The following is a 13,462-nucleotide window of genomic DNA, read 5'->3' as shown; positions in this document are numbered from 1 at the left end:
CCTGATAAAAGAGCTCACTTATCTTCAGGGAACATGCCAGACATTCATGGTGACCCATACAAAGTAATTCAAATACACCTAACACCCTGTGCTGTCCAGATAAAGGTGAAAAAAAGAGGAAAAAATGAAACCAAAGCCTACGGCTTATGAATTGCCAACACAAAGACAAAATGAGCCACTGGTGTCAGTGAAGAAACCAGCCAAGAAAAGGATGGCATCTTGGTCACTGGGTTGTCCTTGCCTTGGCCAACAATATAACCTGATCTCTCTTTTCCAAACCTGTCTTTCCACTGCTTTCAGACAGCAGTTCACTCTGTTTCCATGTTTGCATTTTCCTGCTTCCCTACCTCAGGCATCTCGACCCCTTCTTAAACCTTCCTGCACAGAAACCAGACACATTTTCCAAGAAAATCAAGCACTGCCTGGAGGCAACTTTTCTACTCCCCCTCCAACTTCAACAGTGCATTCAGCCCTGTTCTTCTCTCTCTTCCTCCTCCTCTTCCTAACAGTCTTTGCTTCCCAGAAAAACCATTAAGCACAGAGGCTAATCCTTGCATAACCATTGATTACTGATTAATCACAGAACACAGGTTTTGACCTAGCAAGCCCTGCACAGAACCCAGTAACAAGCAGATGGCAAAGAAAAGGATCCAGCAAAGCACTTAAGGACATGGCTATCTTTAGGAATGTGAATTAACATACTTATTCAAGCATATACCTGATTTCTGGCATACCCTATAACTACATATTCATGGAGGTGGGTAGGGAATTTATCATCCTGTTGAATTTCGGCCCTGAAGCCTATACAGTCTTCTTTTCTGAGCACCTGAGCATGGGTTCCAATGGTCCAGCTGGAAACTATACATCTTTATAATACAGTATTCTACTTCCCATTGAATTTTCCCTCCACCAGCTTTCATCCCTTAGCTCTGCCATCAGATTGTTACTTTGACTTTTCCTATCTTGTCTGGTTTTTGTGGAGCACTGATGTTTTAGGTGTAACACTCTAAATTGAAGCACTAGAAATTATCATCAAAATAGTCAGAATCGTGATTATGGCTCAAAACCAAATTATTTATGTATTTCTCTTGAGTGTGTAATTAGGCTGAGTTGAAATTGTGGGTCCCTGTAGCTCCACAGTGGAATTCTCATTAGTTCCGTTTTCTTTCCAACTATCTCTAGCTTTGATCTCCATCATGAGCCCAATTTCCATTCACCTGGCCAAGGGGTGTTATAAACAAGATCCTAAGACTCTACCATGTCAGGAATGAAGCAATAAAAATGCATTTGGACAAATGCAGGCAGTGTCGAGGCTCACCTCTGACATGAGCATACATATTCCAGTGTATGGAAACACTGAAGCAGATCTATGTAGAACAGACAGGGCTACAAACAGGGGCAGAAACCAAAAGGCCCAGTGCTTTTTGTCAAAAAGATGCTTTCACACAAGCCATGCTGGGATAACAGAGCGGATTGTTGATGTCTGGGAAGGGCTCAGGAGAACAATGGCTGCTGCCTACAAACACCAGAGACAGCAATGAAAAGCAACCAGGGAAACACCACTGCAGAATGAGGAGGAAATGCAAGTGCCTTCAGAAACAAATTGTCACCAGTCTCCTGGTTCAAATGAACACCTATGGGGCTCAGAGGCACTGGGGTCCTCTGGTCTTGGCCAGGCAAAGAGGGAACAATCTGCATTAAAGATTTTAGAAGCTTCAGATCTTTCCTTGCAAGTGGTGCAGTATTTATTGGCACAGCACCAGCACGGGAATAGGATTATTGGATTTGAAAAGCTTTTTCCCTGGAGTGGTCTTTATCCTCTTAAAAAGATAGAGCAATTAAACTTCTTTTTTTTTTTCCTGAAGAGAATTAATCGTCTGTGAACTGTCACACTGGAAGCCAGATGCATCACGAGAGATTTTCATCTTCTTAAACACATAGTCAGTGGCTAGCAATCTGTTTTGTCAATCTTTTATCCCTAGCTACAGACCAAAAATTTCCCAATCCCAAATAATTTTAATTTCTAAATCTAATATGAGCAGATGGAGTGGAATTTTTAAAAAAATATTTTGTAAAGGCCTTTAACATCAAAATGATGTTAATGTCTGAGAATCAAAACTTGTGACAGGACATTCTGTTCTAGCCAATAGATATGGAATGCCTTGTATAAATTTCACAAAGTTCTGCCAACACTACCCTGCTATAATCTCCAAGAAAACAGGAGGAAGCACTTACCTAATGCATGTCAGTACAAGGTATGATATTTTCACCAAAAGCCGCAACAGAGGGGAAACATGTAAAAATTATTGTCAGAGGAACTTATTTATGAAAATGCAATTAAGAGAGTAACACAGAAGAATGCAAGATTGAGATTTTCCTAAATGTCTGAGTAGCAGAGTCCAGGCTTTCACTGAGCACAGCACCTTGCAGGATCGGCTGCATCACAAGCAGAACTGATGTAACATCTGCATCAAAATTGGGAGTGGATTCAACACAAGTAGAAAACCTTTAGAAAAGAAGTAATAGATCAGCATGATTAAAAATGATTGCGTGAATGGCACCCCTGCCCATGCCGGTTCAATCTCAAACCATTCTATGATTCTGTGAAGGAGAAGTTCTGGCTTGAATCAACACAGCTTCACAAATCAGCACAGTCAAAATGTTTTGTTTTCTTCAGGATAAGTCAGACAAGGTCTGGAGGAGCTTCTGCTGCTGCTCAGTGTTTGGCCAAAAAGAAGGCATGAGTGAGCAAAAACCCAGGGTTGCTCCTAGTGCAAACCAGAGTGACTCCACAGGTTTAGGCTGGCAAAACTGAGAGCAAAGTTGGGCTATAGGTAAGGACTTCTATATTGAACTGAACAACAGTTCTGCTTATGCAGCTTGGGAAAAGAAAAAAAATAAAAGGAGGATACTGGACAACAGAGCAACCTCATTTTTAGCTCTGTTGCTAATATGGACGGAAAACCCAATTTTATTTTATTAAAGGTGTCAAACTTTTTTAATAACCCAGACACCTACAGGGATAACAAATTCACATCCTCTGTATGGTAAATTGCATATTCAGCAGCTGTGAGGCCAATTAGACACTGAAATGACAAAGTGCTGTCTCAGGCCAGCAGAGACATACTGCACAAAGACAGTGTTTAGTTTTATCATACTAGCAGTGTTTAGCTGTCATCTGTCATACAGGCTTAGGGGAAAGGGCCTCCACAGCTGGAACAGCTGCAATAGCTGGAATTGCAAGATTAGCACAATGTTATACTTTTACCAGATCACTCAATTCACATCCAAAACTTACCCCCAGCTCCAAATGCACTCTTTCTGTCAAGCTATAGCTTTATGAATGAAGAGGAATTAGCTTTCAGCATTATAGCCCAAGGTTTGAACTGTTTAAACTATTTGGCTGAATAGAGAAAGGTATTAAGAAAGCTGCAAAGATTAATTTCCTCTCCCTCTCTTTTTTTTTAAAGACACCTATTAAAGACACCTATTACCTATTACAGATTTTTAAAAAGTAACTATATTAGACAAACTAAGTAAAATGCAATTATATGTAGCATTAAGTATCAGTTACAAGTGCATTTTTTAAAAAGCAGCATAGATATCCTAATGGTTTAAATCACAAAGCTAAAACCTTTGCTAACATAAGGAATTCTTTGAAACGTCTCTCAAAAGAATACACTGCTCGATTAGTAGTGGATTATTATTCTCTAAGGCCCTGTCCATGCTAGAAATGTCTGTAACTAACTATAGCTGTGTAATAAATTCAGTATACATACAGTTATTCAAGTAGTTTATACCTTCAGTAGAAGCAAAAGAGAGTCAAAAGCTTTTTAATTGGAACCACTGTTTCCAGACTTTGCTTTCCACATTTCCAACGCATAGCAAAGGCAAGATAAACTTCTTAGTGTAAACCAGCAACATTTGCCTCCTTAGAGCAACAGCCAAATCAATCATCACAGCAGATATTTAATGTGAAGACTCCACTTTTTTTTAACATAGGGGCCTATCTTTGCAGTGCCAGCATCTGAACTACAACATACACATAACATAAACACCACTTAAAATTGTCAGAGTTTTCGTATTTCCTTGAGTTCGTATGGGTAAAGTGGCCCATCTTGCTTGTGCTAGGAACAATATTTCAGCTTAGCAGAACTAAAGAAACTTTATAGCACAGAATGTATTTTTCCAAGGTCGTTTTGTCCTGTAGCAGCTTCCATTTTTCTCAGTCTGGGCAATAAAAGCCAGACTAATCCCTTTTAAATTTATTCCTACCCAGCAGGCTCTCCTGATGCTGATGTGGACATTCTGTGGATATAAAGTGCCCGACAGCACATTATGTGTCAGATTTTGTCCTTTCTGTGCACCTGTAGCAATGCCTTCCCCTCCAAGAGCTCCTGCTAAGGCAAAGGTGCTTCAGGTGAAAGCAACAGCTTATCTGACCTGAGGAAATACCAGTAACCTGCAGAGTTGCTGAGCAACTTTGTAATTCAACACCTCATCCAGACCCAGTGTGCCTGAAATGCTGATCCCTCAGAGCCCTTATTTCACTTGGCATCTGCTGTTCTGATTTACTTGGTGCCTGCCCTGCTCAGCCCAAATGCCCCGTGCCGAGCACAAGGGCAGGGCACTGCCTTCCCCAGCTCACGGGCACAAAGTCTCCACTGCTGACAATCAGACACAAAGGGGAGAAAAAAAACCCTCATTCACACGGCCAAGAGGAGCTCTGGCTTGCTTGGAAGTGCTGTGTCCAGCAGCCTCATCATCACAACCCAGACAGGCAGAGCTGGAGCACACACAAAACCCTCAAGCACAAGGAGCTGCCTGGGTCTGTGGGCTAACTTTTGGGTGCCTATTGCATCTGGAAAAACACTTCCTTCCAGAGGTGCTAAGGCAAAGCAGAGATTAATTAAAATGGCAAGAGATGAGTTATTTATTAAACTGTTTTCACATTTTCAGCTGTGTTAGAGAGCTTCCTGCAGCTGCCATAGAGACAACAGCTACAGACAATAAAACTTTATGAGCAATTTGAATTCTCTCTCCCCTTAGGAGATGGGGAAAAAACAAGGACAACTGACTGTTTGCAGGTCTTGTGTATCTTGCCTTCATTAAGTAGGACTCTGTTTAAGCTTCTCCATCAGATAGTCATAGACTTCCACAAAAAGGATTAATTGTTTATAGCTTCCACTTTCAACAATACCCTATAAAAATACACTGAAGTCATATCTGATTATCCAATTTTGTTGAGTGCAAAGCACTCCTGGCACATCAGTCTGCTTATTTGCACGTGTCAGAATAGCAACAAAATGGATTCCCGTGGGCAATGGAAAATAAGCTTTGCACTTGGAAAATAAAATAGTAATAACCACACAGTAAAACTGCAGATGCATGCAGTAAATTAGATTTATCATCAGTCTTATACCATTAACACCTGAAATTTTCCCATAAATCTACCTCATTTGAGGCTTATTTAATGTTTCTTCTAAGGGTGGCCAGGAGCTAGAGATTCAAACTACGTAAGAGCTGACAGGCATGAAGAAAGAAAAACATTTCTTTCTTTCCCTACAAAATGTGCAACTTCCTTGTCAAAGAGACACCAGCTTGAGGCATAAGATGGGTACATTTCCATCCAGGATCAGTTCACATTTTGACTTAGATACTTTGCAAACATAAAGCAATAAGAAGCTAGGAAAAGGATCTGGTGAAAGAATAGATTTCTCAAATATCTAATACAATATACAGGACTTCCATTTAATTCTCCTAGAATCTGTACATATATTTATGACTGAAATATATATTTATATTATATATGTTTCTACTTCAGGTAAATCTAATATGCACATTCAATACACATGCATTTAAAATTTTCCAATCTTGCAAGGTCTTACTAGTTTTTGACATATTTTATATTTACAAGATGCGGTGAGACAGCATTTAACAGGTGCCTCTCAGTGTGCCAATCTGAATAAAATTATTCTTGATTTTCAAAGCCTGTGCTGGTAAAAGACCAAGAATACTCTGAAATACTGCATGAATGAAAATACTGATGGATGGGAGTGTGAACAGAGTAATAAACAGTAAAGGGGTGTGACTGCTGATCATACTAGTAAAGAATGGGACCAAGGAAAATGAGCACACTATACCTCACATTACCCCACTGGAAACACAGGATGAGTAGTGAGGTATGCTAGAGTCATAACTGTTTTGCAGCCCCATTTTTCTGTACTTTTAGAGTACCTGCACTGTGCTTTGAAAGAAAAGATACTAGGTGATAGGATTAGATGATCTTCATAGGGCCTTTCCCATTTTAACACTCTGCAATGCTATGCTGCAATGTCACTGCCCAAGAAACAGCGTGATTTTCAAAAAGGAAAAAAAAAAGTGTTGTGATTTTCAAAAAGGCACCATATAGAAGAGACAAGCCTGTAATCCCTCACCAAAGGAAAAGGAAAATGCTGAGAACACTCATCATGCTGTACTGCACATGTGACTGAGGGAAGTTTCCAACCTTGCTGTCCTGCAGTGAATCCATGGAACCTGCACATGCCAGGCTCAAGCCCAGTGCTTGAAAGAAGCAAGTTAGTATGAGACAACACCACTTGGTTCCTATGAGCTGCCATCCTTCCTCTATGGCTCTGAAGACAGAATTTAAACAGCTGGGCCTTTCCTTTTCTTTTTTTTTTTTTAATGCTTTATTATAGCAGCAAGGCAGCAGATTGCCTATATTCCATTTTTCTCGGACTCTTTTTAAAAGTGTGAATGAGCATGTGTGTATGTTGAAGTGATAACATAAGGACAAGCCACATTTTTAGTAAATATTACTTTAAATTACCCTGGAATGTAAAAGTGCACTTGTGCAAAACTAGCTGCCCAAAAAGGAAAGCAGAGCTGTAAACCATCCTGCCTGCAAGCTGAACATGTCAGCAGGAGAGTCACTGTATAAGGGCATGTTTACAGGTCATGTAAGCCTGCACCAACACTGAAACTCATGCCCAAAAACACGAACATGCATGCACTCCATTGGCACAGACTCCTCTATGCAAGCTCTTGCATTGTGGCAGATATCCAGCCGAGATGCTGTGGTCAGAGGAGACCAGATTCCTGGGTGAATTCAAGGCTTTTCATCTCTATAATGAGGATGAAGAGAGCAAGGAGCAACCTCTCACCTGTGACTGTCAGCACTGTGAACCTCATCACTGAAGCCACCTCAAGGTGGATTAAAACCAGTCCCTCCACTTGAATCACTCCAGTAGTGACAGGCAAACCATGGTGCCAGCTCAGCCCCAATCCCCTTGGCTGTGGGGCAGTGGACTGTGCAAGCCTTTTTCACCTGGTTCATTTCAAAATCCAGCTGGCAAAGAAGCTGCTTAAAGGGCTCTGCCTCTGAACATACAGCAAGGACAGTCAGATCCAGGAACATCTGTGACAGCCACATACACCTGTGCAGTGACAGCAGCACTGACACATGGGTCATTGTCAGTAAGGCTGATGCTGTGGGTAAAGCCATAAGCAGAAGGAAATGAAAAATTAAGGTACAAACCAGCTGGTTTTTAGTGATGCCAGAACGTTATGCAATGCCTATAATGCAGATAGAGAGAGAGGCAGGATTGAGCTGGGTAACAAGGCTGATGGCAGGTGACACCTTTTGCTCTGGCAAGTCATTTAACTCTCACAGGCTTTGGGCCTCCCTTCATTCAAGCTTGTCTTTATTAGATCTGTCTTTATTAGACAGGAACAGCGTCACTAGCCTTAGTCATTACCCTGTTTTACTGAGTTCTTTTTTTGGGCTGGAAGTGATTTACCAGTGTAATGCAGATAAAATAAAAATGTGCCGTTTTGGATGTCGTTACTTCTGGGAAGACAAATGCACACTGTCCATTTCCCTGCAGAACTGGGATCTTGCAGTGACACAAGACTTACTACTGCAGGTCTTTCCTTTAGCAAGTCTCATTTTGGAAGTGAAGTTACATTACTGGGAGTAGAGAGGGAGTAATTCTGCAATAAACAGAAAGACACCAGAAATGGTAAAGTTTTTTGTCAGATTCTTACACACAAAAGCAAATGGAGACTGTGCAGAGGTGCAGTTTGACCCTGTAACCCTGCAAGCATTGAGAAAATAGTGAGACTTAAGAATAAGGAACGTATTTGGGGTTAGGGGACAATAAATCACTGAACTGGAATCTGAAATGTTAGGCTCTTCTGTTCAACATACCGCTCCAGCATCCCCAGCCTCCATCAGATGCCCTGCATGCCATACCAGGCTGAATTCGACCATATGTTTGTAGCTAAGCTATGAAATTCATTTGTCAAGTCCCCGGAGTTTTTGGCAAGTTGTCCTGTGCTATATGTGTGGTCTGCTACACTAGAGCAGGCATGCAGAGCACAGTAATGGGAATGTCTATAGGATCCAGGGGCAACAACAGATTTCCCTTCTCTGACTTTTAGTGCTGTTTAATAATGAATGGAGATGGAGAGGACTCGGGTGGAAGCCGTTTCAGCACAGTTTCAGGCTTAAAGCCTGCTGAAGGCTGCTGGAACAAGCTATAAACACATATCTGAGCTCCACGCCAACTCTGTAAACTCAGAAGCTGCTTCCTTCATTCAGGGACTTCATACCCACCAAAGAGTCAGGAGCCTCTTGGACTAGAGGTAAGTCAGTGGCTGGCAGAAGTCACATTTTCCTTGTGAAAGGGGATGTGGAAGATGCTAGGACAATGCAGGGGCAGATGATGGATAGGAAATGATTTTTCAGATGTTTTGAAAGGAAACATATAATCCAGAATTATGGACCCTCATTAATCAGGCAGAGTAGTCCTGAGGAGCCAAATCTCACAAGAACACTGTAGGACTTGGAGTCATTTGTAAGTTCTTCCTAACTGAACCCTTGGCATTACATTTGCCCAAATTCTCCATCCCAATTCAAATATCACTACCTTGGCCTAGGAACAATTGCTTAGTGGCTCTGATTCAAACTGATTCACAACAAAAGATAAATCTTTCTGCACCTAAAAAAAGAAAAAGCTGCTGAGAAATTCTTCTCTTCTTCTCTGCCTTGTGCAATTTCGGGCCAGGACTTTTTGCAACAAGGTCAGTTTCATTTCTTCATCTCCTGAACATGCATCCCTCTTCCTTGCTGTGTTGATTGCTATGGGTAGTCCTGCCACCATATTTTTTAATACAGCACAAAATGCAGAAAGGAGGCAGAACTGTCAGAAATAAGTTTAATTGAAGTTTTTGATATGCAGCATGAAGCTGTCACTTTAACAGAGATTAAAAGGCTGTGTGGCAGGAAAAAGCCAGAATCTCTCTCAGCCTCAGACCATCTCATCTGCAGAAAGAACTTCAGCTCCTGAAGGTACCATCTAACCTTTTCCATGGTGAAAAGAAGACCCATGAAACCATTGTTACATGGAGAAGTGCTGCAATTCACCTCCCAGTGACAAGGCAAAGCCAACTCTAAGGCTGTGTGCTGACACTCCTGGTCCCCCAGCAACCTTGCTGCCCTTCAGTCCTCAGAGATTCTTTTCAGTTCTTCTAAGGTGTATAAACTCAAATAGCCCAAACCTTGACAGCCTGCACATCTGGGACTGAGTCCTCATGAATGCCAAACTATCTTCATTCCAGCTGAGGATGGCAGAAGACACAGGCACTCGGCACTCCTCATCCTCCACCCCAGTAGTATATCCAACTTTCAGGCTCCAGATTCTCTCAGGCAGTTTGGAAGATAGTCGTGTTTCAAATCTGTCCATTAAACCCGACAGAAAAATCATACCTGTGCCATCCAGGAAGGATTTAACCATAGCACATGAAATGCATTTCCCCACTTTGGCACAGGGAATGCACAAGATGATATAAAAATAAAGTCTTACGAGGTATATGACAGACTCCAGGCTATTCTCCAATAGAGCTACACCTCTGAGCAGAAATCCAGTTACTTAGAGGTGCCTTCTAGTGCTATATTGTAGCAGCTGTTTCCCACCTCCCACTGATGCTATACCTACATGCTAAATTTCAAACATCCCCTAGTCCAGGCTGAGGTCCTGAGATGCTCTGGGGAGGAATGACAGCTGTTTCCCTGTACTTGTCCCAGCACATAGAAGGGACAGGCAGTGTCAGGCTGGCCCTTTGTCAGGAATGGGTTAGTGTCACCTCTGTGCCTGGACTCAGGTACTCACCTGTGGGAAATGGATTTGCAGAGAGTTCTTAGGGATTGACAGAAGGCTCACACAGTATACATCTGTATGCAAACTTGGAGATAAGAAATGGTGACGTAGAAATGCCATGGAATAGGACAGATATTGCTGAGAGAGAAATGGAGCTACAAAAAAGTTTCAAAGGATGGTTTTGTAAATAAGACTAGATATTTTGGAGAAACAGAATTATGAGAGATGCATTGTAATAGAACCCAGGAGGGGTGATTTGACATGCTTGGCTTTAAGGCATTTTACAGCATGAAGTGAAAAAAGCTGATCGGCCAAAAAATGCTTATCATGTATTGTACTTAGGAAATAGTTGGCTTCTGATGGTGATGGCGTGAATTATAACACCTGTATTGCCTCACCCTTCATATGAGACTGAAAATGGAATAAAAGTTTTTTAAAACGCCTCTCAGTTGCCCCATGTGTGGGTCAGTGTCAAAAGCCAAGACTCACCTAAGAGCTGCACTCCACGGGTGAGCCCATAGACGTCGATCAGGGCCCAGAGGGGCTCTGCCGTCCTCACGCCGCTGAAGAACAGCATGGCAGCAGACTCATTCACCCGGTAGAAAACCCGGCCCTTCTTGTCCACCCAGAAGCCTATGATGTTTCCCTCGTTTGCAAACTCTTCTGGCAGAGCCTTGGCCCAAAACCCGCTTTGGGAAACCAAGTCAGGGCACGCATACTTTGGCAGAGTGTCAGGGTTAATCCTCGATGGATCCTTGGAAGTAAAGCCGAGTCGAAGAGCCCCACTCCAGCAACACTGCTTTTTAGTGATCTGCAAAGACAACAGCAGCAATGACAGCACTGGGCACTCGAACATCAACTCGCACACTACAGGCTTTATCCATCAAACATTAGTGGCCAGCGTGCAGACAACCCTACCAGATTTAAGGAAACATTTTACCCACCAAACACTGCTGTAGCTTTTTCAGCTGCACACAGCAATGCTACTGCACACTTAGGATATAATGCCCATATTTAAAACCAAATAAATCAAATTAAATCTATGTGGATAGGTGAAATTTAATTACAGCTGCATGATGATTCATTTCTATTTCTAGGGCAATTCCTTTAGGTCTAAGAATAACTCTCTCACAAAATGTGCCAAAAATGGCCACAAGACTTTTTATCTCAGCAGACCTCTTCCCCCGTGGTGCTCAGATGGTGGGGTCTCTCATGACCTGAAAAGTTCCAGAATCACACACAGGGTTTTCTGGGTTTCTCAGGCAAGTAAAAGACAGTCTTTCCCTTTTTTAACTTGTCATATTGGATGACATATTGAAATCACAGCCTTGCAGCAGAGAACTTGTGTGTGGGAAAGCACAATATAAAGTATTTGACTTTGTTAAATACAAAATTTTGAAGTGACAATAGATGTTCTGTTATGATTGGGAAAACATACTTATTTCAGCTGTGAATGGTGTTTTGTGAAATGTGTTGTGCATAACTACACCCTACCCTGTGAGTATGCAATTACTCAATGTAATGGGATCAGGAACATCTGCTATGGTTTTTGGAATGGTTCATGTGACATACCCATCCTTCTCCACCTGACAGACAGCAGGACAAAGGATCAGATACCTCCAGAGTCATCAGCTTCTACTCACAAGAACTGAGCCCTGGCCAGGAGGGGATCTGTGGGGACCAGGCAGCAGTACATTGAAAACACTACTCAGTTACAAGGTCTCTTTTTTTTCCCATGGAAGCAAGGAGTCTTCCAGAGTTAGTAGGGTCCTCAGATGATGTTCTTGGTGAAGCTTTTCCTCTCATTTTATTGAGTATGAACCTGCTAGGAATTGCTCCTCTCAAAGGGATTCAGCCTGTCAGCATCCAGACTATGACATGAAAGACCTAAGGATGCAGATCCAGACTTGATGTGGGGCCAGGACAGTTCCTGCATGTCAGCTGACACACAATCACTGTATCTGTTCACTCTTTGAACCTGCAGCAAACACAAGAGCACTCGAGATAGTCCTCTTCCATCAATGCCTTGGTAGCCTCAAGCAAGTCCACTGCTGGGCACAGGACAAGAGCAGAGACACCCACCAGGTGTCACACAAAACTTGTTGCCTTTCTGTAATTTCATGCTCTGCCAAGGCACAAATGGCTCAGATGGATGGCAATGACAGAGACTAAACTGTCCAGGACTGCAGGACTTTGTTCTCAAAAACCTGGCAGCAGCCCCACATGTCCCATCCTGGAAGCATAGAATTTTCACCAAGGAATTCGACAAGACATTTCCTTTGGACTTCTGAATTCCCTGCTAATCAAATTTGTAAATACTGCGTTTTTCTTTTACATATTCCTCCCCAAGGCAAATCTGGAACATGTGCCCTTGGGATCACAATAATCTTACAACACAGACATTGTTCAAAACCTGGAGATTTCTGTTTTATAATTGAAGTATCAGAGAAAATAACTCAGAGCTCAGAAAAAAAGTTATCAACAGATAATTTTTCAGTTGAGGGAGTGCTGCTCTTTATCCCTACTCAGTCCATCCAGGCACCTAAACTGTTTACATGAAACACCTGAGCACTGACCTCAGTCCCAGGAACTATGGGAAGATCCTGCTTGCAGGATGGATACTGGGATGACACTAAAAAGGACTGAAACAGATTTGCTATTTTATATACTTGGCCAGGGTGGGATGGCATCAAGGATATCCCCAGTAGAAGTGGGGTTAACAGAGCGTGCACATGACAAAACAGGGAAACATAATACACACACTCCAAGAAGAAGCCTGGGTTATTTTTTGCAGCAAATTTACTGCAAGCCCTAAAAGCTTTCAGGTCTAAGATAAATATGGCCTCATTGTCATTTGTACAATTCAGTCTCTTGCCAATACTTCACAGCAATCACAGGCAGCGTGAAGCAAATATTCATATGGTAATTGAGGCTGCACATGTTCCATGTATTAATCAGCACCTATAAACAGTTCTCAATACAGTCTGACCACAGGCAAACTAATATCCAAATTAAAATCAAGTATAAAGCCTGCCAAGAATTAGACACAGCTGGACAAAGGGTACACAGTTTTGCTAAAAAAGGCAACAGTTAATGATGGACCAAATTCTCTTTTCAGCAGCCACTGCTAGCAGAAAAGCTCAGGAGGTCCACCGGGTACCAGAAAGGGAGGAAAACACAGAATCAACATCCAAACTACTAAACCATTGCTGCTTTCACAGATTCAGGCTCCTGATCTTTACTGCCTTATGCCATCTGTGAGAACTATACTTCCTAGCAATGCCCCAAATTACATGGAG

At 42.1% G+C, this 13,462-nt stretch overlaps 1 protein-coding gene across 4 annotated transcripts in view; it reads right to left on the bottom strand.

Annotated features, from left to right (window-relative positions):
• Positions 1-13,462, bottom strand: part of NEURL1 (neuralized E3 ubiquitin protein ligase 1) — a 145,123-nt gene that overhangs the window by 45,503 nt on the left and 86,158 nt on the right. For all 4 annotated transcript variants that reach the window (XM_088169289.1, XM_014883806.2, XM_014883805.2 and 1 more), the window contains exon 3: positions 10,653-10,974. In XM_088169289.1, coding sequence (XP_088025415.1) covers positions 10,653-10,974 — 322 coding nt within the window. The remainder of the gene's footprint in view (positions 1-10,652; positions 10,975-13,462) is intronic.

Source organism: Sturnus vulgaris, chromosome 8, assembly GCF_052056855.1.
Source record: "Sturnus vulgaris isolate bStuVul1 chromosome 8, bStuVul1.hap1, whole genome shotgun sequence".
In the NCBI taxonomy this organism is placed as follows: Eukaryota; Metazoa; Chordata; class Aves; order Passeriformes; family Sturnidae; genus Sturnus; species Sturnus vulgaris.
The sequence above is the reverse complement of the archived record's forward strand: the minus strand, read 5'-3'. Positions and strand labels throughout refer to the sequence as shown.